This window comes from Cyanistes caeruleus, chromosome 12, assembly GCF_971803275.1.
Source record: "Cyanistes caeruleus chromosome 12, bCyaCae1.hap1.1, whole genome shotgun sequence".
Taxonomy (NCBI): domain Eukaryota; kingdom Metazoa; phylum Chordata; class Aves; order Passeriformes; family Paridae; genus Cyanistes; species Cyanistes caeruleus.
The window spans coordinates 13,933,173-13,960,765 of record NC_141712.1 but is presented as its reverse complement, the minus strand read 5'-3'; the positions used below and the strand labels follow the sequence as shown (position 1 = coordinate 13,960,765).

The 27,593-nt window shown below is 50.0% G+C and overlaps 3 protein-coding genes across 5 annotated transcripts in view; 1 reads left to right on the top strand and 2 right to left on the bottom strand.

The window, feature by feature from the left end:
* Window positions 1-13,730, bottom strand: part of CFDP1 (chromatin remodeling protein CFDP1) — a 62,143-nt gene extending 48,413 nt beyond the window's left edge. The window contains exons 1-4 of one of the 2 annotated variants that reach the window (XM_086847590.1): window positions 13,580-13,730; window positions 13,406-13,514; window positions 12,437-12,668; window positions 10,575-10,675 (exon numbers count right to left, since the gene is read on the bottom strand). In XM_086847590.1, the coding sequence (XP_086703716.1) occupies window positions 10,575-10,675; window positions 12,437-12,668; window positions 13,406-13,514; window positions 13,580-13,646 (509 nt within the window). In that variant the 5' untranslated portion in view covers window positions 13,647-13,730. The remainder of the gene's footprint in view (window positions 1-10,574; window positions 10,676-12,436; window positions 12,669-13,405; window positions 13,515-13,579) is intronic. The other variant, XM_086847591.1, reaches the window with a different exon arrangement.
* A 34-nt stretch (window positions 13,731-13,764) lies between these two features.
* TMEM170A (transmembrane protein 170A) lies at window positions 13,765-18,106 on the top strand. Its single transcript, XM_023934952.2, has 3 exons — window positions 13,765-14,142; window positions 14,232-14,402; window positions 14,937-18,106. The coding sequence occupies exons 1-3, from the start codon at window positions 13,956-13,958 to the stop codon at window positions 15,065-15,067; spliced, it is 489 nt and encodes a 162-aa protein (XP_023790720.2). The 5' UTR covers window positions 13,765-13,955; the 3' UTR covers window positions 15,068-18,106.
* Window positions 18,107-18,746: 640 nt separating this feature from the next.
* SLC12A3 (solute carrier family 12 member 3) lies at window positions 18,747-27,341 on the bottom strand. Of its 2 annotated transcripts, none has more exons than XM_023934690.2 (26): window positions 26,999-27,341; window positions 26,580-26,738; window positions 26,275-26,350; window positions 26,049-26,144; window positions 25,761-25,900; window positions 25,444-25,554; window positions 25,126-25,237; window positions 24,742-24,872; window positions 24,404-24,488; window positions 23,906-24,060; window positions 23,473-23,580; window positions 23,142-23,265; window positions 22,943-23,044; window positions 22,693-22,848; window positions 22,516-22,615; window positions 21,986-22,097; window positions 21,295-21,435; window positions 21,004-21,110; window positions 20,778-20,860; window positions 20,548-20,616; window positions 20,267-20,368; window positions 19,981-20,092; window positions 19,599-19,685; window positions 19,374-19,530; window positions 19,196-19,263; window positions 18,747-18,906 (listed from the first exon to the last, which is right to left on the bottom strand). In XM_023934690.2, exons 1-26 carry the CDS (start codon window positions 27,290-27,292, stop codon window positions 18,765-18,767), a joined length of 3,129 nt encoding a protein of 1,042 aa, XP_023790458.2. In that variant the 5' UTR covers window positions 27,293-27,341; the 3' UTR covers window positions 18,747-18,764. The 2 variants fall into 2 exon arrangements, with proteins under 2 accessions (XP_023790458.2, XP_023790459.2); XM_023934691.2 differs by having other exon boundaries at window positions 19,374-19,509; window positions 26,999-27,340.
* Window positions 27,342-27,593: the final 252 nt, after the last annotated feature.

Here is a 27,593-nt window from a genome sequence, read left to right as displayed (position 1 = left end):
CCAAACACAGAACTTATTAATTTTTTGGACCATGTCAGAGCCTGGTAGCACAGATGATGCTACTGTACAAGGTGTTGTGCAACAGTAAAATAGAAATGTCTTCCATATTTAGAAGTTATTATAAGGAAAACAGGCTAGAAACTGGATCACTAAGTGCCTCAAACACTTACAGATGTCCTTCTTAAGACACTTCATCTCTGAACCAAGCTCAAAGTTTTGGCTCAAAGCTAGCCAAACATGCTTCCACTGAAGAACTTACCCTTCCTTTTGAAGTTACCAACTGAAATGCTGCAACCTAAGTGCATGGAAAAGGCTCCAGGTTATGTATGCTGGGCACAAACCACATGAAGACAACACCTGCTATCGAGGCTATCCCAGAAGGGGTTCCACAGGGTACTGAAATGTAGCAGATTAATTTCAGAGCAAGTGGGTGATCTGTTCCCAGCAGTGCCCTTAGCCACATAAACTGCTACAAAGAAGGAAGAATATATGCTGGAATGAGCATTATGCTGACAATTCCAGCTAATCTGCAGAAGGGGATTAAATCCAAATTTTCATGCTTTAGTTCAGTGGCAGAGCAAGTAAAATACACCAGCTTGTTCTGCTGCTTGTCTGTGTCTTACACCACATGTAGAGCTAGCAGGGGGGAGGGTCCCAATCCATCCATGGCACAACACAACACCCACAGCCCAGGACTTCCCCCAGATGCCTCCACTCCAGCACAGCTGAATCCAGTCCTGCTGGCCAGAAACAGAACTTGCATAAGGGATGCCAAGGCTGCAGTGTGTCAGCAAAGTGCCCAGCTCAGCAGTGAGCAGCAAGGTGCTCTGCAAGCCCTTGGAGAAGTGTGCCAGCAGAGCTTGCACAGAGGGGAAACAGAGGCAGGATAAGGGCAAGCTGAGAAAGGCAAACAAGCATATCAAGAAGGCTTGCAGGTTAATTTTCTGTAGTCTGATATGTAATAGCAACCTTATGCATCCCAAGTGCCAAAATCCCTCCAATTTACCCCCAGGTGGCTCTACACAACTACATTCTCCTAAACAAAACACCTGGTGCACATCAGGCTGAGAAAGCACATGTTGGTATTTGGGTATAAGGGGACTTAGAGCAGAGAAGATAGTTAAAATCTTTACTCACAGCAGCACAAAGTTACCTGACCTTCCTGCTGAGAAAGGGAGAACAAGAGTGCAAGCTGTGGAAAATACCAGCTCTTTACCACTCCTACTCAGGACACACTCCTCGCTTGGGAAACCTGCCCCAGTTTAAACCTGACACAGTTACAAAACTTTCCATACTATCTTAATCTTGTTAGCTCTGGGGAATCACAGACCAAGGGGGACAAAAATGAGGCTAATTACCCTTTTTCAATATTCCCCATCTGCATTTAGTCTCAATAAATAGTCCTCCAGCTTTCTGGAATGATCACTTAAGGAGAAAGTAATATTCGTCTACAGGGGTTTGTTAAAAAAATTAATTTCTTTTGAGCTGAGGAATAATTTTTCTGAATATTTTTTTGGTGGACTTTTGTGCTTGACCTGCCATGTCCTAGGTGCCTTCCACAGACAGATGCAGTGCACAAGAGGCAGATCCTCCAGCCTGCAAGGTCCTGTAAATGCTGGACTGCACAGGTTTGGTACCTTCCAGGAGGGAATTAAGTCCTCACCACGTGAACCTCCAGACCACATCTGCCTGCACACTGCATATGTATGTATTTTATGTTGAATTACCTGGTGTAGAGCAGACAGAGCTAAAATTAGTACGTCCCCATCACTTCTCTAGTTTCAAAGTAAAATATTAGTTTTCCCCCTTTCAGGAAAAAAAACAGCACTCCTCTTCAAACCAGGTGGGAGAAGCTGTTCCCTGGGAAACTCAGCCTATTCCCTGAAGCAACACAGACAAGACCAAGCTGGAATAGTGATAATTTTGTAGGCTGACTAGATAGGCAGAAGAAGCTGGCTGATTTCTAAACAGAAGCTGTTGGCTAGTTTCTAAAAAGAATCAAATGTGATGAGAGTTCTCCTGCAGTCAGGCAAGGGCCAAGCTGCCTGCCTGTGCTGCTCCTCACAGCAGGTGTGTGCTGCTATCCAAGCAGTCAGCGCAGGCTGTATCTGAAACCAACTCACCTGAAAACAAGCAAAGGTGAACGGTATTTTACCATCAATAATGCATAACCTTGTAAGCCTTGAAAGAAACGACCGATTTTCTGTCATCTCCTGTATGACAAAGACTCTGTGACAGATGCAAAGAAAACAACAGTGCTGCCTCATGAAATGCTGACCAAGCTGTCAGGCCTCTTTTGGACTTCTGCTTGCAGACTCTGCAAGAGGCTCCCTAAATCCAGAGGGTAGTAGCACTCCAGTTATCAAGCTCCCACTGGGGTTTGCAATAGGTGGAGCATGCCAAATATGGCTCTCTGGAGAAGCTGATCCACAGCCCGGGCACAAGCCTTCATCTTGTTGACTGGAGCTTTATTCACCCCAGTTTTAAGCACCTCCAAGTACCACGTCTCTTCTTGCTTCACTGGATAAGTATTCCCTTGGCCAGCTCCATTGCACTACCTCAAAATCCCACCACGCATTAGCATGTCAATCTTTGAGGCATCCCTGTGTTTTAATTTGTACCTCTCAAAAGGATTAAATCTACATTATGAAACATACCTCTGATCTGAGTAATCCAGGTGAACAGGTGAGCTGGTGCATGTGTGAGTGTGACAGTCCCCTGACCCTGTTAACCATGACCTGCAAATACACTGAAAGCCAGACAGATCCCTGCAACCCTCCAACTCCCCCAAAGCAGCACAGTGCTCATGTCATGGATGCCTCTCCCACTGAAGGATAGGAGTACCATAGGTATTAAGAGCCAGGGGTTCCAAATTCACTTAGAGCCATGAACACTAGACACAAAGGTTACACAGATCACAACAGGAGCCAGCACACACGACAAAGCAGAAGCATCCCCATGGGGGAAAGGCCAGACTAAGCTTGGCTCAGTTTGCAATGTGTTAATGAGATAGTATGGCAGCAAACAGCTCTGCCTCCCCTTCAGGCTAACACAGAAACCCTCTTGCTTCACCATCTCTTAGTTACAGAAAAAAAATAATGCATCTTGCAAGCTGCACTTCCCAGCAGGGGAAACCCCAGGCCAAATGCCTGTGAAGCAGGCTCTGCCAGCATCTCACCAGACATCAAAAGCCCTTTTCTGAGCCTGGAGCTGTCAGGAATGAGCAGCAGCTTGGAAACAAGGGAAACAGGCCAAGAAGCAAAATGCTGGGACTGGATCTGAGGCCCCTGAGATGATGGCATGAACAGAAGGACCGAAGATCCCCTTACCAATAGCAGAAGAGCTCCTGTGAGACCTGAATAGGTCACTAAGCATCTTCTGTTTTCAGATTTTTTAAAGCCAGGAAACTACCTGAGAGCCTGATAAAGAAACAGTATCTTCTGCTGGGGAAGGGTGTGATTCTTACTGAAGTATTTCCACACGGACTTACACAGAACATAGGCAGAACACACATGGAAGAACTTAAAGATGAGACAATGCAGTTTGTCTTCCAGTTCCCAAAGCCAATGCAGCACCCAGACACCCCAGGTTTAAAAGACCTAGAAATGTCCATGTTAATCTGGAGGCCAATCCATCATTTTGGAGATGCTTTGGGACTCCTCCTACGTCTGGAGATCCCAGCTGAGCCTTCTTTTTCATAACACTGATTACCAGCAAAACCACACAAATTAAAACAGCATACATAAATGAATTCCTTGAAAGCAACAAGCCACATTAGAAGCCAAAGATGACTTTCAGGTGGGCATCTGCTCAGTCACTCTGGGAGTTTCAAAAGCATGTTTAGATAAAGGAATACAACAGGGGTCAGCATGTTGGTGAGTGTAGGGCTATTATGTAACACTTGGTAAGTCACAGCCCCTCTGAGCAGAAGCCTCATCTGCACATCTACTAATGAAAAAACCCTGGCTAGATGCTGTTCATTAGCCCAATCCCCTTTCCCAAGCACATTAAGCAAAGATTTATTTTAGAAGCAAGTGTTCTGGCTTATAGTCCTGGCTAGGTTTGATGTTTATGAAGTTACAGTTTCTGCAGCTGCCTCTGAGAAAGGCAAATGGCTCACAAGTGAACCAGCACACAGCACAGCTCCTGCTCATGCTTACTGACCTCATCTCTGGGCCACCATCGTGCCAATCGGCATCGTACAATGTTAGCATTCCCCAGGGAAATTCTGAAGCATCAGGGAACGGCTGCACACAGAGGAAAGGTTATCAAAACAGGCCCCTGAGATCCTGGCATTCTTGAAAGGTAACGTATTTTCACTTATTGGCTTAAAAAAAAAAAAAAAAATCAATAGTTGTTTTTTAAATTGGAAAAAGCCAATATAAACTGTGGATAGCTGAGGTATGCTTTGACCTCTAAGGAAAACAATAGCATAAGGGCAGAAACAAGCTGCTGCCTACCCTCCAATGTGCCAAGATCAGCATTTTGGTGCTTGGTGGTAGAAAAGCAACCACTCACTTTTTAGTCTGCTGCCTCTAAAGAGTGGTCACATTCATATTCCATGTAATTATGGACAGTTTGATTTGTCTTATGGTCCTGCAGCATCATCCCCATGCTTATACTGTTCAGATTAAATTTCTGGGAAAATCTTAAAAGCCAAGGTTTTTGCACCATGCAAGCTCCTTCAGAAAGTGGTATGTCACCTGAAAGTGGCTAGAACACATTTCTCTAGAACAGCCAAGGAGGACTGAGGATAAAACCCTACTGACATCTGGCACCAGCAGTCAGCAACACAAAACAGAAGTCCTCAAGGAGCCGTGTTTCAAAGGGCCACTGAAATTAATTTATCTTACTTTTTCTAACAATTCCTTGCTACTGCAATCAAAGCCATTGCAAAAAGCAGATCAAAATATGAGTGGTTTCTTCCTCTGCTCCTATTAGTTCAGTTCATTGTCTTCTATATCTAGCCTGACAACACCCAACCACCTCACCTGGTGGAAGCTGTGTAGCACTTGCTATCCACTAGAAAAAGGGCAGGGCTTTCCAAATATCAGGCTTCAAGACACACAATCTGGTAATGCTCACCTGCCTTCTCACTCACAGGTATAAGCAATACAGCAAAAGCTTTTTCAAAAAAGCACATACAGACAATGTCAAGCACACCAACCTAGATCTGATGTGCACCACACCACCTACAACATTTAGAGATGCCCATCCAAACTACTGATCTTTCTCCTGATTTTAAAAGCTAATGTGCTTCACTCAGCATTGCTCAAAACCCCATGAGCACATAACAAATGACCAAGATTCACACCCAGCAAGAAATGTGAGCATGCTGCCAACCCCTTGCATTGATTCATCCACTGAGATCCCTGAAAAGCATCACAAGATAAGGAGAGGGTTAATGGTGTCACATGCTCTCCCACTGCTGTTAGCCTGACAGGTCTGACTGGGCCATGCTGAGACCACAGAGCAAGAGCACAGATGGACAATTACACGTTTTAAAAATTACTCTCGGTGCCAGCTCTAAACCTTGAGACTTGTGAGAGTCAATTCCCTGCTCTTTTTACCCATTCCCCTTGAAATACATCATCAGCATCAGGATTTTCCCTCCACTCCTCTTGCTTTCCAGGAAAAAGCAGAAACAGCTGCTATTGCTCAGACCTTAACTGTCTTCAAAGCAAAACAACAAAATAGGTGACTGTCTCTCAAACTCCTTGGCTGACCTACCCTTTGTTTGCCAACTTGGTCACATTTGGTTGGTCTTAGTAGTCGTGTAAGGAGCAAAGAGAACATCACAGCCACTGATAAGGAATCAGAGCCTGAGCAAGGACTGCGGAAAGCTCAAGCTGTTCTTAGATGCCTGATCTGTTTCTCCTGCAGTCCTTACCACCTGCTATCTCCTAAAACAGGTCTGGGATCAAGTGGCTGAAGCTCTGGAAGAGGACAGCAGATCCAGAGTTAAAACAGTGAGCAGTCTAGGACACAGCTGTCCATCCAACAAGCATACAGGTGAGCTAAAATTAATAATAGAAAATCAATATTTCAGTTAGGAGAGGCAGCATAAAGAAATCCCAAAGCAGCAATACTGTACAGCTGCAGAGAACTGAATTATAGCCTCACCTCCACTCTGAGATCAGCACTTTTTGCTGCAATGGAATAAATCAGTCCTTCACCAGTTCTGCACAACTCTACTGAGGAGCTCACTAAGGGGAAGAGTTCAGCAGCCCAGACAACACCTCAGACTGGGCTCAGGGCTCATCATCTCACCCAATCAGGCCAAAGCTAAACCTCAATGACTTCACAGGACACCAAAACCAGAAATTCCATCCGTGGTCTGTAGCTCTGCCTGCACAATTCCTGTTGTCAATGGCATTCTTGTACAGAGATTTGGGGTACTGGCCAAGAAAGGGCTTTCATTATCAAGAACCTGCTCTCAGCCACCTCCTTTCACCTTTGCTTCTTCTCAAAGTCATGAACTTCACTACTAAACCCCTCAGCTTAAGATCCAGATTAAGGTCCTTGAATTTCAACTTGAAAACAATCACCTCTAAATAATCTTTCTTGAATCCTTGATGTAGGCTGAAAACCTGTGAAGCAGCAATACAGAATGAGCAATGAGGTTCTGTCCAGGCACTTCCTAGATGATAACCACTTACAAACAGTAACAGATGAAAATCAGGTTCTTTTTCAACCTATACTTTAATTGTGGCAGATGAAGTATCAAATTCAGCCAGTATAAGCCTCAGTGATCACTACAAAAATTTAAGCTTATGACTATTTGGTTATAAATCAGATACCTTAGATATTTCTTTAGCACTTCTAGGATATAATAGCTGCACTGTGAACCATCATGTTCCTAACCCAGAATACAAGCTGCCACTTAACTCTGCTCAGCACATGAACCAGCACAGCTTGTTTCCTCAGAGCACAGTGGTCACACGAGTAAATGCAGTCCTACAGCAGCAACCCAGGGGCTATTCCAAGTCACAAATGTGGCCTCCTACACAAGTCAACAAGGAGTCCTTATCCACAGATGGGAGTTCATGTCTCATGTATAACAGCTCAACACTGTTTTGACATGAGTTTGCCCACCTCTTTCTACAGAACTGTATAAACTTTAAGTATTCCTTATATCCAGCAGCAAGTCACACACTCAGTGTGACACTGCTCGCTTGGCACTGACCCTTCCTACTTTGATTTGGCCCATGCAGTGCACCAGTTCAGTGTGGACCCCATCTACCTTGTGAGAAAGTAAAAGGAGATGACAAGAACACCTTGCCAGATTTCAGGAAAAGAGCAGGGCTCTCCCCACTGACAGATGGAGAGAGGAGCCCTACTATGGCTTTGCTTTGGCTGCTTGGTTCATGCACATGGGGAAGCAACCAGGTCACTGAAGCAGCACAAGCCACAGCTCTGCCAGCACAATACAGCATCATCAGAACAGCAACTCTGCAGTACCAGGAAAGCATTCCCACCACAAGAATAACCTGTGTAAAGCTCTGGCTTTAAACCACACAAACAAACCGTGTGCAACAAATACAAAGTTTCTAGTCTGGAGTCCTTGACTTGGAATCTGCAGCATATGAAAGAAGTAGGGTGCTGAACACAGGCCTCCCATTCCTGAATTAGCACCCAAGCCATCACTCCTTTTAACTTAGTTTTGCCTTCCAGAGGCCAAACTAAGGTACAGAAGATGTTTCAAAGTAGAATCTATTCTTGACAGCAATCAATAACTCTGCTCTTCTCTCACATGCTGTCACACTGACACCATGGGGCCAGACCAGCTCCATTTATGTGAGCTCCACTCTGCTGCAGTCCCGGCTGGACACAAAGTTCACTTTCATGGAAAGAGCACAGAAGAACCATTTTGATGCACTGAGCACAACAGAGATTTAAAGAAAGCCAAGGACCAAATCCTTTTGGAGTGCCAAAGAGAAAACAAGCAATTACAAATCGCAACAGTTAAACCCTGGCACTAGGGATGCAATTCCCTATTAATGCAAACACACGTCCTGCATTGTGAGGCAAGTTCATAAACCAGAGGCTTCAAAGGAGCTTCAATCTCTTCTGCCAGGGAGAAATGGCTTGAACTTCCATTTGGATGCTGAACTGCCTTTGCAAATTGCTCTTGCTCCCCACAATTACAGCCATTTGGGTGACAGTTACCTGGCTGCTCCTAATCTATTTAATATAAGGGAGGCAGGAAAAGCAGACAAAAAAATCCCAACTGGAAAGCACTGCAATCAGTTTAAGATGGTTTCCAGTTCCAGGATTCAACAGCTATAGCTTTACAAAGCAAAATTATATAATATATTTTCTAAAATTAAAAGCCACTAAATGAAAAACTTCATTTGGTAATTGTTAATTCTTACCACTCCAAAGCTAAAGTTCAGCACTAGCAACTGATACCAGCACGGACTCATCAGACATTAAATGCAGCAAAAACCTACAGGGCTTGTGTAACAACACAAAGCCCCTTCATTATTCCAGTACAGCCCTGTAGCTGGAGATCACTTTCAAGCCACTTCTGCTACTCCAGTCAGGCTAGAAAAATCATACCATCTTCTTATAGGAGAAAATAAATTGTTCTGCAACAGGAGATCAGGGCTAAAAGATCTTCTGTTAAGGGCTTCAGTGAGCAGCCTGTGAAAATTTGTGCCCTGAATCTTTCACTGCTTAAATACTGATCTAAATTCTTCTCAAGCTTTCAAAAGAGCAATACTCAACAGTAGCCTCAAACCATTTAGAAAGGCAAGCAACAGAGACAGCTCTCATTTCAGTTCCTTTGGTCCAGAAATGCACACACACACAACTACCATGTGGTGGCCTTTTATAAGCAACGATTTGCCAGCTGCTTCCCCAGGCAAGGAAGTCAGTGTTTGGTATTCAGAGCATTTGCAGACGTTGGGGTGGTGCAAAGACAACCTCCTGCTATTCTGAAGAACGAGCAGCCCTCTGGGCCTCACCTACTGCCATTAGGGGAAAGTACCAGTAGCTGGGAGTAACAAGTACACCTTGTACCCTACTCACAGCTAACAGTGTAACCATTTAAAGATGCAAGATGTAACAACATAAAAGACTCAATTTTGCATATCACAAAAATCAAGGCGGCAAAAAACATCGAAGGATTTTTTTGTTATCAAAGAGCTCAAGAACACAACTTTGTTACAACTCTGGTACCAGCAGAAAACAGTGCTCCAGACCTCACAGCAAACCTTCTGTTGCTGGTCCTGTAACCAATTGATATAATAATTGCTGTAAACAAAATATCCATTAGCTTTGGTGTTTGCAGAACTACAGTCTCATTGTCACCCAGGCTCCAGCTATTGCCTATTTCATCAAGAATTTCTAGTGGTTCCTCTGCAGTTTCCCAAGGGAAACAGTAAGCAAAAGTACAAAGGACACTAGAAAAGCAAGTAGTGCAGGAAAATATGCCTTTTTCTTAGTTACAGTTCTTTAGAAATTACAGGTAAGATACTGGTGTCAAAAGCATAAAATCAGCATCTTAGAAGCCTTGAACAACTTCTGTTCACATAAGGCAGACAGTGTTTCAAAAGACAGTGAACTAAGTGAATGAAGTTCATCAATGAAGGAGGGATATTCCAATGGCTTGGTTTGCCTAGGGAAGTAGCAAAGTCCCTACTACGGCTCACAGCTCTCCTCAGATTTCTCAAACAGCTCAGGCAGCACTGCTAACATGAAAAGCAAGAGCACCAGAAGCCCCAGCTCTGCCACCTCCTGCAGATTTAAGCAAGGCGAGTGTTATTGCTGGGAACTGCTGCCCTCTGCTGTCACATGAAACAGGCCAAGCTAGTCAGACAAAACCAGGCTTACTGCTACATGAAAATAAAATCCCCCATGATAAGGACCAGCAGTTAGTTCACAGGGCAGTCAGATTTCAGGTGGGTTCACCCAGGCTCCTCAGTTTGCTCATACACTTTTATAAAATACCTGACCCTTCTTGCAGCACAGCCTGAGAGGCCTCTTGTAAGCCAAACTCAACCTAAAGCATGTTTTTAACCCAGCCCATCCCCTTTGCTGCAGCTGTTTCAGAGGCAAAGTCTGCTCAGCAAAACACCTCTTACTGCCTGCAAATCTTTGTCGTGGATTGCGAACATCACCAAGGAAAGTGCCAGACAATATCCTGCCACGGCACAGAACCTGGACTAGGCTGAAGGAATAAAATGTGTTACCCTCATCCCTGTGGGACCAGATGCACTTCTTTCCTTGTCTCAACCTTCCCAGTGACAGTGCCACCAGGGAGCTCTGTCCCAACCATTAAAACACTGGCCAAATGGGGAAGCCCAAGTGAATTTGAATTATATTTATGAATGTTTTGAAGTTGAGTAAAGACTGAGGTCTGCATATAAGAATACTCTGCAGCTCTCATGCAGGAAAATCTTGGCCTCATTCTCCCTGAGATCTGTATGTGCTCACAGTAAAATTAAAAAACAGTGTAAAGGAAAGAGAAGACCCACTGTGCTTCAGAGCCCAGCTCCAGCTTGCCCCCAGCATCACAGCACCCAGTTTTCACTGGGCCCACAATGGATATATCACATCTGCCAACTTACTTGATTTCCTCACCAGCAAAATCAAACGTTTTGGTGATTGTCACTTTTCCTGAATCTTTTGGCTTCTCCTGAGGCTTATTCCCACTGTTCTCTTCTTCAGCCTACAAAATACATGAAGGAGAAAGCAAAATAATGCATTTGTGGAGCCAAGCCAAATTATTATTCCAAAGGGCCGAGGGCCCAACACAGACCTTGGGTAGCACTGCAATTTAGACTGGTGGTCAAAGCAAGTCACCTACAGACAAGATAAAGGAAATAAATAAATTTCATTCCACCAGAATGAAATTCCCCCATTTTGGTTCCAGGCTGTCATTGAAGCTCTATGATCAAAACAAACTAAAACAAGAAGTGAAATTGTAATTAATGTAGGAAGGAGCATAAATAAATTGCAGTGGCTCACAAAGCAAGCAAAACCCTGGAGACTTGGTTCTCTCAAAATAAGCACCACCAAGCAGGAAAGCTCCCAAGGTGAATTCCACTGAAGTATGTTTATTTTTACTCAAAAACAGAGAAGAACAAAACTCATCAGCAGAAAAAGCGATGCTGATCTCCCTACTCATCTATAACATCTCTTTTATTTGAGAAAGAAAAATCTTTATTAAGCATTTTGTCAACAATGCCTCTTAATTTACTCAGTCACAGTTATAGATGCTAAAAGGATAAATAAAGAAGCGCAGACACCGTAAGTTACCAAAACAAACCCCAAATTCTTGCTCTAAATCAACCACACACCACAGAGATCTTCAAGCAGGCAGTGCAAGCCCAAGAAGTTCACAAAGAGAACAGAGGAACTGCATGTCTCTATGAATTATTCTAGGCTATGGAGGAACTTTCAAAGATATCTCACATTTTAGCAACGTGCCCATAAAAGTAGAACTGCTAAGAAGAAAATGTTCGCCTCTCTTCTTCCCTGACTCTACAAGTAACCACCCCAGCTGTTCAGTTAGCAATAATGAGAAGCAAGAGGGCTAAGATGAAAGGACTCTCCTTCCAAAAGTTGCTATCAAATATTACAAAAACTGTACTTGCTCTGCAACCTTCCAACAGTCACAGAAAGAAGCTTCACACAGTCAGAACTGTACTCACCAGGCAGACTCCAGACTTCTGTCACTGAATATTTATTCTGGCTGACCATTTAAAAAACCCCAAACTGATAATTCTAGCAACAGAGGCTCAGTTGTGGTATGTTCTTCCCTTCTACCACCTAAAGCGTGAAAGGTTTTGACAGGGAAACACATGCACTTGGTTTTACTGAGAATCAAATCCTTTTAAATAGCTACCACACACAGAATTCACTCTTCAGAAAAACCTCTGCACACTGAGAGCACCTTACTGGGGCTTAAAAACGACACAAAGCCAGATTCAATCTTGCTACAAATGTGAAACATGCAGCACCTTCCAGACCCCCTCCATGGGGATGGAGGCACAGAGATGCCAGCACAGACCCCTCTTGTTTCCCCATACACACACACAGCCTCCCATTTATTTTTTTAAGCATCAGGAAAGGCACAAGCCTCAGGGAAAGTTGTGCCCACAAGCACGACTCAAACCAAAGTTCATCATTCCAGTGTCAAAAGAGGAATCCAGGACCAGGAAGGGAAGTGAACAGGGCTGCATAGGACACTCCAAGATGCTGACAAACAGCTCCAAAAGCAGCACCACCTCCACATTTGGAAGGAAACCAGGACCTTAGAGTGTTGCCCATCAGGGGATGTGAATCTTAAGAAGCAGAAGGGGCAGGGGCAACACCAGCCTCTTCCCAGCTCTGTCCAACACTTGATACCAGCCAGAACCAAGGCTGCATGCTCTAAACCTTCAGGTCCTTCCCACACTCCCTGTATGTAGGCCCAAGCCCCTGTTACCTTCTTGATTTGTGTCACTTGTGTGGCAGCCGCTGCTTTGGGCTTCTGTCCTACATCACTGAGGAAACTGGCCCAAAGAGCATCCTCTTTCTTTTTTTCTTCTTCTTCTCTGCTTCTTTTTACTTCCTCTACATTATCCACTTCCTCCTCTTTCTGCTCCTCTCCATTCTGCTGGGTCTCTTCTTCCCCTTTCTCATCTGGCTCTAGCAAGAGACCGCCTTTCTTCCTCTTCCTGAAAGCAGATGCCAACAAAGAAGAAAAAATGTATATGGAGCTTCTGCACTACTATTCCAGAGCTGAACTGTAATCTTGGCTGAAGCAACACAATAGTTCATATTTTTACTAAGACATCTGAGCTGGGAGGTTCTCTCTTAACCTTGGGAGCATATGTATTTTATTAAAAGATGCTGCTACTCAGAAAATAGAGACTGATGCAGGCAGTGCCCCTGAAGTGAACTGGCCCGTTTGTATGCATTTCTGTGACTATATAATATACTGAAACACTGGCTCAGCTTTGCCAGGGAAGATGTGGCTGCCCCATTCCTGGAAGTGTTCAAGGCCAGGTTAGATGGAGCTTTGAGTGACCTGGTCTAGTGGGAGGTGTCCCTACCCATGGCAGAAGGGTGGAACAAAGTGGTCTTTAAGGGCCCTTCCAACGCAAACCATTCCAGGGTCCTGTGCATCTGGGATAACGCAGAAATCAGGAGGGAGGAGAACCTGGGCTACACAAAAACCAACCTCAACTAAAGTACGTATATATTTATCTCAACGTAAGAAACCCCGTATGTGCGTGCTTTGCACTGAAAAAGGTTACCACAAACAACTCCTGCTGGGGAGGGTTTTCAGGCACGACGTCGGGGCCGAGGTTCTCTGCTGCTGCCGCTAAACCGGAACGCAGAGCAGCATTTCCCGTCCCTCCGCCCCGCAGCGTACCAGCGGCGGCACCGGGCCGGATCACAGCGGCCGTACCTGCTGCCGGGGCGGCGGGGGCTCCTCCTGCCGCGGGGCGGCCGCGGGCTGTCCGCCGGCTCCTCCTCCCGCACCAGCTCGCTCTCATCATCCTCGCTGTACTCCGCACCTGCAAGCATAGTCAGTGAGCGCCGGGACCGCCGGCACCGCCGGCTCCCGCCCGCCACCACTCACCTGAGGGTACATAGTCGTCGTCCTCGGCCGAGGAGTACTGGTCCTGCTCCGACTCCGACCCCGACATGGTGCGGCCGCGGCCCCGCCGCCTCACGGCACCTCCCGCCCGCCGCCGCCCAGAGCGCCGCTGCCGCCCGCGCCCGCCCCCTGGCGGACGGGAAGAACAGCCGCGCCTCCGAGGCGGCGCCGCGCACGGGGAGCAGCGACGAGAGTCCGCCAGCGGCCAGAGCGCCCCACCGGGGCTCCCAACAGTCCTTGCGGCCCGCAGCCGTTCCCATGGCAGCGCGGGGTCGGGGCGGGACCGGACTGCGCGGAGACCAGCGGTGATTGGTGTTGAGCCCTGTCTGTCATCTTACAACGCTTCCCATTGGCTGCGATGGGCGGAAGGGGACGAGCGGAAGAGGCGGTGACGGATGGCGGCAGCGGGGCGGGTGCGGGGATGGAGGGTGGCGAAGCGGGCGGCGGTGGCGGCGGTCTCCTGCAGCAGATTCTCAGCCTTCGCCTCGTGCCCCGCGTGGGAAATGGCACCACCACCTACTCCAGCCCGCTCTCCACCTTCCCAGGTACCTCCCTTTTCGGAGTGGGGCCCGCCCGCCGGGGCCGCTGGAGGCCCGCGGCCCCCGGGCTGCCCTCACAGCCCTTCTCTCCGCAGAGATGTGGTACGGCGTCTTCCTGTGGGCACTCGTCTCCTCCCTTGCCTTCCACGTCCCGGCCGCGTTGCTCGCCCTCTTTACGCTCCGGCACCACAAGTACGGCAGGTTCATGTCCGTGAGCGTCCTGCTGATGGGCATCGTGGGACCCATCACCGCCGGCACCCTCACAAGTACGGCAAGTGCCCGGCAGTATCGGCCGGGGGGCTCTGGTGATCAGAGGTTACCTTCAGGAGCGCATGGAATAGCGATTGGACCATGCCCCGTGTCGTGCCCTGCATCGGGCATACCAAACGTGCCCATCGGGTGCAGAGCCAAGGGGGCTTTCACATTTCTGAGCACGTGGGGGAAAATCTCACAGAGGTTTGGTGTCAGTGCCCAGAACGGGGTAATGTTTGCAGCCTGTGGGCTGTGGGTGGGGCATCTTGTGACAAGGGTATGTCCCAAACCACCCCAACACCCACACCTGCTGGAGGCCTCAGCAGTTTCAGCACCAGTTTACCCATTGCCACCAGTGTGCATTGGTTACTGGCTGAAGTTTGTCAGACATCCCCAGCCCAACATTCTTGCTAGGTTCCCTGATGTGCAGGGAGAGGTTCAGACATTGCTGTTCTCTGCCCCAGCCTCACATCCCGAGGCTTTCCCTTCATCCCTGTGGCAGAGCAGCTGTCTCACGCTCACATCTCGGCTTTTCCCCCTCTCCACAGGTGCTGCCATTGCTGGAGTTTACAGAGCTGCAGGGAAAAAAATGATTCCCTTTGAGGCCCTCATTTTTGGCGTGGGCCAGACGTTCTGTGTGGTGGTGGTTTCGTTCCTGCGCATTCTGGCCACTCTGTAGTTCCTCTGGAGAGGCTGGAGAACACAAACCAGAGGGGGAGTAAAGGACCTGCTGCCTCAGAACAAATTACAGGGAGCACAGCTCCAGCCTTGTGCTTCTTCCACTGATTTAAGGAATTGGGAGGACTTGCTCCTGCCTCCAGCCTGGCTTGAAACTTAAAAATTGTGAATTTTGTTACTTTTTGGTAACATTAAGTGCCAAGTGAAACTCTATTTTCCTGGAGGGTTGGAAAATGGCTACCAGGGGAGGAGATCCGGGTACCTTTCACCAGTGATGAATTGTAGTAACAGGACATGACTAAAATGTGACACCAGCTGTGCTGGGGTGGGAACAGGACCAGAGTGACATCGTGCCCTCAGAGCTTACTCACTGCTTTGTGGCTTGGTTTTGAGTGAACCTGAAGCTCTTTTAATGTCTGTTTTTAAATTAAAATGTTAATTTGTTTTCTTCCTGGCCCAAACTTCTTAATACCAGGTCACAGCCATAGTGGATTTGGGAACAGCAAGAGGAAAACTCATTTTAGATGAGAGTGCAAATTTGCTTTTAGGAGCTCTGGCTGTGAATGCTGCACAGGGGAAATCGCTGGTATAAAAAAGATTTTGTGAATTTTGTTACAGCAAAGCCCTTCTGGCCCTGTGAATGTTCTGCCCAGGGACAAAGCACAGTGGAATGGCACTCCAGAAATCCCAGGTGTGCATGTGGGTGTGCACAGCTTCTCCTCAGTCTTTGAAGGAAACTCATGTTTTCAAATGACCCTGTTCTCCTTTGACTCACTGATGCTGTTCATGTTGGTGTGGTGGAGTTGGGTGTCTGCACTGATCTGGAAGTGGCACTGGCCAGCTTGGGTAAAATCCCTCATGCTGCTGCCAGCTGCGTGGCCAGGCTGGCTGGCATGTCCCCAGTGTGGGGAACGTGCCGCGTGTTCAGCACCCAGCCAACAGCGTGCCAGGGATTGGGAGAGCTGCAAGGCTCATAGCAAAAGCCTGGATGATTCCTGTGTCCATGTGAACACAGCCCCAAATCAACCCTTCTCCACAGGCAGTAGTCTCCTCGTTAATAGTTTTAGTTTGTTTTGGTTTTAGGAGACTTTTAACTAATTGGTAACTCTGCACTTGTGCCCAGAGTTGTGCCACATGGCTTGGGCACTCGAGCAGCTAATTGGGTGCTTCCTGGGGCTTGGTTCTTTGGGGAAGCTGAGGTTGTATTCCAGGGATGTGGCTGGTGGTCAGTGTAGCCACCCCTAGGGGTTTGCTGTGGTCTGTGTTTGTACCCAGCTCACACCATGTGGGCTGCAGAGAGAAAGTGCTGTCTATGTCCAGCCTTTCAAGGGACAGTTCCCATCTGTGTCTTCATTTAATTCCTCTGGTTTCCAAATCAGTTCCTTTTATACCTGCAGCATTTCCTAGGGTCATTTATCTACTGTGAGCCCATATCCTTAGTGCTGAAATAACTGGATGTGGCACTTAGTGCCATGTTCTGGATGATGAGGTGGTAACCAGCCAAAGGTTGAACTCAATCTCAGAGGGCTTTTCTAAACTAAATTGATTCTGTGATCCTTCAATAGGACAGTCTTTATCATAGAAAAGGGTTTCTCTCTGCACAGACTTCTCAGGAGTGGTTTGTCCATGGAGAGAGGTGTTTTGCAGCAGCTACTTACTGAGATTCCTCTAAATTTTAGCCTATGTTAATTCAGGGAATATAGATGCACAGTTTAGGAAATAATTTAATGTGAATCCTCTAGGTGGGTGAGGTCCAAGTGGTGTAACATACACTAAACCCTGGATCTGTGGAGAGCCCTGTGTGCTGTGCTGCTTGTAGAGAGCCAGTCTTCCTGCCAGGGCAGAAACAATGAAAAAAAAGGAATAAGCTTGCTTTCTTTTCCCTCTTCCCACTTGGTATTTCCGCATGTGTACAGAGTGCACAGTTTAATTTACAGGTATTATCCTGTGTTTTACTGGATGGATTAAAAGTATCTCATGAAATTTGGATAGGGTGGGTCTGGCTTTACCTTTCAGGTGACACCAGAAACCAATGTCCTGAGCACCTGCTGTGCTCTCCTTTACCCTGCCCCGGTGCCTGGCACCGCTCAATAGCCATTAAGCTGATTGCAACTGAGAAAGCACTTTATCCACGTGCCCCGTGCTACAGCAAGAGGAGGTTTCCTTGCAGGAACAGGACTGGGGTGCAGGACACAAATGGGGCTGTTACAGAGCTCACAAGTGAAAAATTGCTTGGTAAAGTCACTCAGTGCTGGGTGAACTGAAAACCTCCTATTTTCTATCCCCTGGAATCTCTGAGAGTCTGTTTTGAGGGGTTCTGGTTTACTTGAAGAGTTGTCAGCTTGACCCTGTTTGGAGCTGGCCATGTCTATCTATGCCTGGATGCTGTGAAATTTTCAGGGAATTCTTGCACAAAAGGTGAACAATCAGCTGATTTGTCTTGACAGCACAGGAGGCAAGTTCTTTGTGTCACCTTATGCTCACAGAGCATCCTCCACTCCACTGGCTGCTGCTGGCAACCTCCCTCTCCAGTAAAACCAGAGCTAAACAGAAAGGAGGAGCAGCCTTGAGTTGAAGCACCAGATTCTGGCAGTTGAAGCACTAGTGGCAGTTTCTTCCTGTCATTGGTTTGTCCTTCTCTTTCCATTCCTTTATTCCAAGTGAGGCATGTGGAGGAATCCCTTCAGTTTTCATCAGGTAGACTTTGCTCAAACTTGCCAAAAAAACTGCAAAGAGCTGGCAAAAACATCAACACTGAGGTGTCCTAGGCTCAGCAGTGCTGTGAGCCTCTGCTGAGGAGCTGAGCCAGTGTGCTGGTTAAAGAAACACCTTCTGGAGAAGCTGCCTGCCCTGGAGGAACACCCACTTATGCCAAGGCTTGTGGCTCCCTGTGTGTGACATCCCCTGCTCCCACCTGGCTTCCTCTCACTCACAGCTGCAGCTGTCATGAACAAATCTTTGTATGAAAATTCTGTACATTTTATTTTTCTACTGACACTCCTAATCCCAGTGGTGATTATCAGTAAATTCTGTAACTCTTGAGGTGAATGAATGTGTGTTTCTTCTGCAGCATGACGAGGGGGCCTGGGTTGTGCTTTTGCAAATGAGCTGCATTCCTGCTTTGCTTGGGGCCATATGCAGCAGAAATGTCCTGGTTCTGGTGGTAAATGCTGTCTCCATTAGGAGCTGGACCTGCATCTACAGCCAGGCACCACAGTCTGAGGTGACATCTCACTGCTGCCCAGTTGCTGGGGACAGGCTTAGCTGTTGTCCCTGTCCCTGAGGGGACATGCTGGGACCCTGCAGTCCCTAGGTTTGGTGCTGACCTGCTCCCAGCCCCTGAGGCTGTTCCCACCCTGGACCAGTGGCTTTGCTGGGGCCAATGTTCAGTCCCTGCACACCACTTGAGCCCTTCTGGGCATGCAGGTGCAGGACCCCACAGCTCCCCTGCCTGGCTCTGGCTAACGCCAGGCCACAGCAGTGCCTGCACTGCAGGGCTGGCATTGCTGTTTATCCACGTACAACCTATAGAGCCCAAGATGAGTCAAACAAGTGTGGCAGCTGTGCTTGGTGGACATTTCAAGAGGGCTGGTAACAACCCTGCCTTCACTGCTCCCCCAAACTCCAGAAGAGCATGCTTCAGGATCAGAAGTGTCCTGAAGAATTCACATCCCAAGTCATCAGGGATCCAGGAGGTTTTATTGACAGTAAAAGGTCAACACGTTCTCTTGGTTTCCTCGTGTGAGGATGATGGGGGGTCTCAGGTCCTGTGAGAGGGTCTCGAGCCAGGCCATGTAGAGGGAGCTGGGGCAGCGGCCCTTCCTGCCGATGGGCGGAGTGCTGCGGCACAGCGAGGGCTGTGAGGCATGGCAGAGCCATCCACAGCCCCTTTCTCAGTCCATTGCTGGTTATTTCCCTAAAAAAGGGCAACACCACATCCTCCCCCCACCAACAGGACCCAGTCTGGAGCCCTAGGTATCTTCCAAGGTCTATTCCCTGTGGTGCAGCACACTCTCACCACCGCATTAGGGTGTCTGTGCAGTATCTCCCCGCCCAGGGAGGGGTGAACATCCAGAGGAACCATTCCCACGGGGCAAGAAATGGGTATGAGGGCATTACTGGCACATACATGGCTATGAGTGCTGCATCCCGTGAGTAATCCAGCAAAATCTCATTCAGCCTCACTTGTCGGAGTGACTGTGGAGCAAAGAGCATTGAGAAATGCAAAGCAACGGTTTCCAGAAGGACTGAATTTTGTCTAAGAAGCAGGAGACCTTTTGCAGGAGCTCCCCCAGCACTGGTGCTACCTTGGCTCTGTTTTTATCGACTTCCTCATCAGAAATCTTCCAGGGACAGCCTTGTCTCATCTCATTCACTGTGGCCTCATCTTTGAAGCCATCGTTCAGCCTGAAGGGAGCGATGAGTTCGTCAAACCTCTTGATGCTGCAACACAAGCAGACAGTGCTGAGGAAGAGGGTCTGGGCAGGTTTGGGGGTGCTGGAGGGCACAGGGAAGGGAAGGGGGGTGGTTACTGCTCTGGCCGGGGTTTCTGGTTGATGTCAGGGAGGATGTGGACCTCATGGAAGCCGAGGCGGAACTTGCTCAGCAGAGAGACAATCCTAATGGAGGGAAAAGGACACATTTTCCCAAAGTTAGCAGGGAATAGTAGCTCTGACAGGGACCTGCCACAGCAGAAAACCCTGCTGCTGGTTTCAGTTTGCACTTTGGGTTTTCCCACTCTGCAGCCACATTGGTTTCCAGAGAAATGAGGCAAAGCAGCCAGGTCAGAGCTCACAGATCCCATTATGACAAAGCTGGGAGTGCTCAGCAGGGTGGGAAGCAGCTTGTATCACCACCCATGGGACAGTGGCGGTGGCCAAGTGGCTAAGAGGTGAAGTGGCAGCCAGCACTTACGCCTTCCTCTCCTCGTCCATCCTGTTGATCTGCCCGCCAACAAACACCCGGATTTTGCACTTTCCCCACCGCTTCTTGCGCCCCAGGAGGTAGGGGATGAGCAGTGTGAGACCTGTCCCCAAAACACCCAGTGGGAGATGCAGCAGTGACCCCCAGGCTCAGCAGTGTTTCCTAGGTGCCAAAGGCCAGGGATGCCCTGGCCCCATTTGGCAGGGCCTGAGCCCTCCTGGGCACCACAATGGAGGTGCTGGGCTCGTTATCTGGACAGGAGGAAGGTGAAGGTTACCTCCATCATCAAAGAGCCAGTAGATGTCAATGGTCTTCTTGCCCTGCTCGCTCTGGAAGATGGTGCTCGCCTGCTGCTCACTGGCCAAGGTGGTGGGGTCCCCTGCCGGGGCAAGAGAGTCCTGATGTCAGCAAAGGGCACCGCTGGCCACAGATTAAAGGAATCACTTCCTCCTGGTCCCAGCCCTACTCTGCATCAGTGCTTGAAACCCCCACCCTGCCTGCAAAATAATCCTCAGAGCTGGGGATGCTCTGGGCGGTCACAAGCCACAACCAACCTACCTGTGCCTGGGGCTGCTCTGCTGCCAGTGCCATTCTCAGGGTGCTCTGCTGCCTCAAACACGGGGTTAACTGAGGAGGGAGGAGAAGAGCAAGGGCAACAGCAGTGCCTTTGATCCCAGCACAGGAGTGATGTCCTGCCAGGACTGTGACCTTTGTCTGGGGACATGGTACTGGCTGGCACATCCCACAGCTCCACGTCTGTGCATCCCTGGCTGCCCAAAACCACTTACCATGTGCCTGCAGCACTCGGGAAACATTCAGCCCTTCCTTCATCCGCATTAAGCACACACCATACTTGAAATCGAAAGCATCACTGGAAGGAGGGAGGAGAAGGCAGTTAGTGGGGGTGACACTGTCCAGCTGGACCCTGCACACGTGGCTGCAGCCATCAGTGACCGCAGGGCCACCACCAGGTGCCAGTGTCCCTGAGAGGCGGAGGAGCTGGCGTGGCCGTACTGCAGGATGCCCACGTAGTCCTCCAGGCTCTGTGGAGATGCTGTCCGCCAGTTCCTCTTGTAGCCCAGCACTAAGATGTTAGGTCTCATCTTCCCAAGGCCAGCAGCCTACAGATAGATGTCCCCATGAGACCCCTCTGGAGGGACAGACAGACACAGGTGGTGTCAGTCCACTCAATGGGGGAGCAACACAAAGGGAGGTGCCTGGAGATTTTGGAGGGGGGGTCAGAGCTCCCGCAGGCTGCGACAAAGAGGAAGGACCCTGCTGCTGGAAGGCAAATGAGGGCTGTACCTGGATGAGCATTTGGACACCACTTCTCAAATCCTCAGCCACCACATCCGTGTAGAAAGCCTTGATCTTCCTCTTCATTAGCCACTTAGTGTGGCCATCTGCCATCAGCTGTGACTCTGTCATCTTCTGCTTCCGTGGTCCCTGCAGGAATCAGGGGCAGGAGCTCAGGCAGCCCCTTCCAACTGGTGGGCTTGTCACCAAGGACTTCTAGCTCCTCTCTTCCCAACTCATTGGCAAGAGGTAGATGTAACCACTGCACACATGGAGGGTTGCAGTGACAGCCAAGAAAACCAGTGAATCTAGGGAGTCGACAGCCAGTGCACACAATATCAACAGTCCTGTGGGTGCAGATGGGCTGGTTCTTACTGCACCCAATTACTCTGGAGACTTCAGGGCTGCAGGACCCACCCTGTCCTCTGAGCAACTACTTTATCCTTCCAAATCTTCTGCAATTAATTGAAAAAGGGAAGCCATAAGGCCACAGGGACATCCTGATGCTTCACCAATATTGCTCAACAACTCAGAGAGGCTTCCAGTTGACAAATTTGATCATCCAGCAGTACACAAGTGGACACACTTCTATCTCCACCCTGTGAGTGCACCTGGATACAACTGGATTTCCCAGCCCATCACCCACCGGTGGCCAGAGCCCCCAGGACAAGAAACCAACCAGCTTCTGCAGGTGACTCACAATCAGCACGTTGCCACAGAGCATCAGGCTGAGGTTCTTGGTGAAGGTCCCCACAAAATCCACCAGTGCTGGGCGGAAGTTGGGTGGGCCAGTGAGCACCAGGCACTGTGGTCTGCAGGCAGGGGAAAAAGGGAGTGAGGAATGGTACTTCAGAGGCATCCAGCCTCTTTGGAATGAGCCATGTCTCTTCTCCCATGCTTGGCCAGTGGCAACTAAGAGGAGCATCTTTAGAATGAGAAAGCATTATGTGGCCTGAAGGTCCAGTCTTACTCTTTGGTCTTTCTATATCAGATGAGACCAGTGTGTCTATGTCTGCCTGGAACAAGGAGGGAAGGGTTTGCCCAGTTTTCTACCTTACATGGCACAGACATGGGATTTTGGAGACAGACACATTTTGCTGTAGCTCCTAGTAACAGGGTGGTGGTGAGGATGTGGCCATGGGCACAAAACCTCCCTGGGTTTACTGGAGGCAGGAGCTGGCTCTTCATCCCCCTCCCTCCATGCCCAGCACTGCAATGAGCTGCTCTTACCTGTAGTTCTTGATGTGCTCATCCACTTCACTCAGCCCCACTGAGTAGCTGAGGGCCATGTTGTAGGAACTGGCTTGCACAGAGGAGCCCCAGTTGACATCTGCACAGGGAAGATGGATTAGCAACAGGGCCAGACACCTTCTGGGGCATTGCCAGTGCCAGGTTACCACCACCCACCTGGCTTTTTATAGAGGACATATCCCAGGAGGAAGATGACGATGCCAAAGGCAATGAGGGCTGCCCACCAGGTCAGCAGGAACATGATCACCACTGAGACAGCAGCTCCAAAGAGCGCAGTCCACTTGCTGTAATACCGAAAGGAGGGTCGCCAGCCTGCACGCAAACATACACAGCGGCCGCTGCCGGGATGGGGAGCCGGACGCGGAGCCGGCCACCGCAGGGCACGGCGTGGCGTGGCACAGCCCACCTGGGGAGTTGGTGATGGAGGCATGGAAGCAGCTGAAGTTGATGAGGGCGTAGGAGCAGAGGAAGAAGTTGGAGATGATGGGGGCAATGGCATTGAGCTCAGCTGCGGGAGGAGAAGGAGAGAGAGCTGTCAGTGGTGGCGACTGAGCCACCCTGCTGGTAGCAAGCTCCAGGAGGCTACTGGGGCAGCAAGCACCCACCGATGAGGATAAAGCCAATGGCAATGACATAAGTGAGCATGTAGCCACGGATGGGCTCGCTGTTCCTCCCGTAGCCCTTCCCGAAGAAGCCGATGAGAGGATAGAGCTGGTCCTTGCAGAGACACTGCAAGGAGAGACGCAGTGGGGACAGCAGGCTTTGCCAGGGACATGGGATGGCAGTGCCATGGTGGCTCCTGCATCCGTAAGAGCAAGGGCTAAACTGGCCACATGTCCCAGGGCTGCTTACGGATGCAGAGCCCTGCACCAAGGAGCATCACCCACTGCTGAGCTCAGGGAGAGGAGCTGGGGTGTGCAGACACCACCCCCTCACCTGGAAGACTTTGGGGGCTGAGACAAGGCAAGCCAGTGCCGAGGAGAGGGTAGCTCCAAAGATCCCTGCTGTAATGAGGGGGCCAAATCCAGACACCATGCTCATGCTCTGCATGAAAATCAGGGGATCAGGAATCCCAGCGTTCCTGGTACACCAACCTCCACCCCTACCCTGAGGGATTTCCAGGCCCCATCCTGCTGCATTTCCTTTAACATTATCCAGGCAGCAAAATCCAGCCACATGCAAAAGCCCACTCCCTGGTGCCATCCTTTAACAGGATGTTCCTGTTAAAAGATGGCTGTTTCAAGAGCAGGGGTGCCCCCCAGGATGCCTAGGGTGTGCCAGGCATGCAGCTGCCCTGGGAAAGCCATCCGCTGCAGCACAAATCTGGCCAGGAGCAGGAACAGGAGTTGGTCATGGTTCTGAGCAGTACCTGGTAGTAGTTGCTGAGCCCGTATCTGCAGCTCTGCTGTTGGGTGCAGGCGGTGAAGTTCCAGCCGAAGCTGCAGGCCAGTCCCTCACAGCCCGGCGAGCCCATGGCCACGCTGTCGTTCAGGCTGCCTGAGGCATCTCGGACCACACAGGCACCTGGGGGGACACACAGGGCTACAGCAGGGCTGGCACCTCTGCACGGTTTCATGAAGCCCAGCCCCACATCCTGTTGCCTGTGACAGCTCTCAAGTTCCTGCCATGGGTCTGCCCCACTGCATGATGGCTTTGAGCAAAGCTATGAGTGCCACTGCCCAGCAAGGATGACTCTGCCCCACGTGGGGGTAGGAACAAAGTCTGGCACCTGTGGACTCACACTGGGTTATCAGTGCCAGTGTCCACAGCTTGCTCCTGGCTCCTACCCACCTGCATCCTCCCAAGACACTCATTTTGGCAGGGGGCCAGCCCACTCACCCATTGCACCTGAGGACGTGCTGCTTACCAATGGTAGCAGAAAGCACCAGGTAGGACATAGTGGTCCAGAAGATGGCCATCAAGGTGCCTTTGGGGATTGCCACGGCAGGATCCTGCCCAAGGGAGTTGCAGAGATATGTAAGACAGCTTTCCAGCAGCACTGCTAATGTAGGCAGTTCATTTGTGGCTGCTGTACAAGAGGAATTTTAATTCACTGTATCACAAAGCCACAGAGCATCTCCTGACTGAGCCCAAAGTTTCCAGAAGAAATGAAAGTCAAACGGTTGGATCAAAATGAAAGTATCAGGGAAAACAGGGCTTGATCCCTGAGAAACACTGGCTCAGGCAGCAACAGTCACAACGCACCTTCAGGTCACCCGAAATGTTGGCCCCAGCCAGGATGCCAGTTGCTGACGGGAAGAAAATGGAAAACAAGCCAAAGAAGGAGCCCTCAGGTCCACGCCAGTTGGGCACAAAGTTCTGAGCAAAGATATCAGCTGGGGAGGAAGCAGAGGAGAAGCATTTGGGGTCTCTCAGCTACACTTTTCCTGGCTGAAGCACTTCAGCACTGGCTGGGGGCATAGTGCTGATAGCAGGGACCCCATGGGCGGGGCCACTGTGCTTTTAGTGACATCTCTCAGCAAGGAGCATCCTCCCACAGCAAACATCTCCCCCAACTGCAGCAAAGAGCCAGGCTCCAGAGCTGTACTTGGACCTGCTGAGTGCAACCCCAGCCTGTGGTGGACCCACCTCGGTAGCTGAAGAAGCCCTTTGCTTGCTTCTCAGCAGTGGCTGGGATCACTGTTCCCACCAGGTAGTTAATGAAGGAAACCAAGATGACCAGGAAGAACAGTATCTGTGCCTGCCAGACCAGAAAGAGCCAGCTGAAGGATTGGGTGTTTGGGCACAGAAAGAGTGAAGAATGCATTAGGAGAAAACCATGCCCATTTTTGGGGAGACACAAGTGCTCTGCTCCTCACAGGTACATCTGCTCCTCAGATGCCTGGTGGGCAGCAGGGACAGCTCTTATCAGTCCAGGAAAAAAACATGAGCAGGAGTGAGGGTTACCTTGGCCTCCCATTCCATGCCAGCCAGGGAGATGCCCAGCAGCACCGTCACAGTGATGACCCCAATGATTCGGATGTCATTGGTGGGGTCCACGATGAGGGAATTGTGCTCCTGGGAAAGGGGAACTATTCACAATGTGGAAATAACCCTCTTCCTTACCAAATCACTGTTTTTCTCATGAGTTTTAGCAGCCACTGTTTGATTATCAGTGGTCCAATGATAACACAAATATTGATAATCAACACAGGTTGTGCGAGGAGAAGGTCGGGATGGAGGGGTAGCAGGGGTTGCCAGAGGACACAGAGCCGCTTTCTTACCTGCAGCAGGTCCCGGACAGTTTCAGCAAAGCCCACTGTGTGCATGGCCACAGCCACCGCGTTTGCAAAGGCAAAGATCAGCCCGATGGAGCCGCCCAGCTCTGGCCCGAGGCTCCGCGAGATGAGGAAGTAGGTGCCTCCTGAGGCAGGGAACACCCCATGGCATTACTGCTTCCCCCATGTTTTTGGGGTCCCCCCACACCTCACAGCCCATGCCAGGATGATCACATCTTTGTGGCAGCCCCAGGATAAAGTTATTCCTGGAGTGGCCAGGAGGGAACACACTACCTGACTTCACTTTGCCATTGGTGGATATGGCAGAGATGGACAAGCCGGTTATGGTGGTCACTGTCACAGACATGAGAATGATGAGCCATGTCAGGGCTGTGGGGAAAGGGCATTGCATCACTCCTGTATCCCCCAGCCCTCCCTAGGAGTCCCACCACCCCCCAGGTGTTCGGGTGATGATGGGCCCAGGGCCACTGTCCAGCCCACGGTGAACCGCAGCACCCACCGATTCCTGCCTGGGCGGTGATCCAGGGCAAGCGCAAGTAGAGGATAACTCCCCAAATGTTCAGCATACAGCGAATCTATGGGGGACAGAGGGGAACTGGCCATCAGGGCATTGACACCCAGGGATGGCCAAACTGTGCCAGCTCTGCTGCTCCTCAGAGAAAACCACCCCACTGAGGAGGCCAGGGAATTGCTCAAAGCATATGCACTTACAAAAATATAGACTTTGGGAAAAATGCAACAAGGGTAAAATGCTTACAGGGTAGAGGGCAGGAGGATGCTCTGTGGGGGATGGGTCACACTCACCATGACACCCTTCACCCATCCAAAGCGGACAGGTTCTGGCACAGAGTCTCTGCCTGGCTCCCCTTCTGCCTCCTCCAGCCCAGCCTCTGGCCCAGCCTCTGGCAGACCATTGCTCTGCTGCAGGTCGGACACTGGCGTGCGAAGGCGGCCCGGGTCAGGCTGTGGGATGAGGGGAAGGCAGGTGAGGGTGGACTTCAAGCAGCTGTCCCTGGAGGCAATGCTCTGGTTGAGCACACAGCTGGAAACAGCTGGATTCTCTGGCTTCTCCCAGGGCCTTCTTGGGGATGTTCAGTCAGCACAGCACCAGTAATGGTACCAAGAAGCAGGAGACAGTGACCCACCACAGACACATCACAGGGACCAGCAGCATAGCCAGGAGATGCTGGAAATGCTGTGGGTACAGCCAAGCCCCCTGTTACCTTGAGGATGGAGTGCAGGTCAGCCAGCGAGGGCCTGCCCTTCCTGGGGTCGCCCACCCCTTTGCTGTTGGCGTAGTGCTCGTAGGCTGGCACCACATCCACCGTGTTGTAGCCGAAGGTCCTGGTGCAGAGGGTGCTGCTGGACAGGTGGGTGGGCTGGACGCTGTCGCAGCTGGACCCCTCAGTGGGTGTGTAGGGACCCCGGCCCCCCTCCTCCATGGCCAGGAGGGTGCTGATGGTGAAGCGGCCACTGCAGCGGGCCGGGGGCAGATCTGGGATGGGCAGCTCGGCCATTGCCCCTGCCCAGGAGCCTGCCAGCTGGGGGATAGGGTGGAGAGGGGCTTGCCGGCTTTATACCCCGCAAAACCGGAGTGAGGTGACCGGCACACACCCACCACTGATGCTAATAGAGGAAAGGAATCAGCTTAAACCACCCCGAGCTGGTCAGGGGGAAAAAAATAGCTGGAAGGGATACCAAAACCACCATAATGGGCATCATTGCCTCCCAGTGCTCGATGGGGGCAGCGATAACAGATTTGAGATTAAGTCCCAAGGACTGATCAGCAGAGAAATGCAGCGCTGAGTTTGCCTCCGG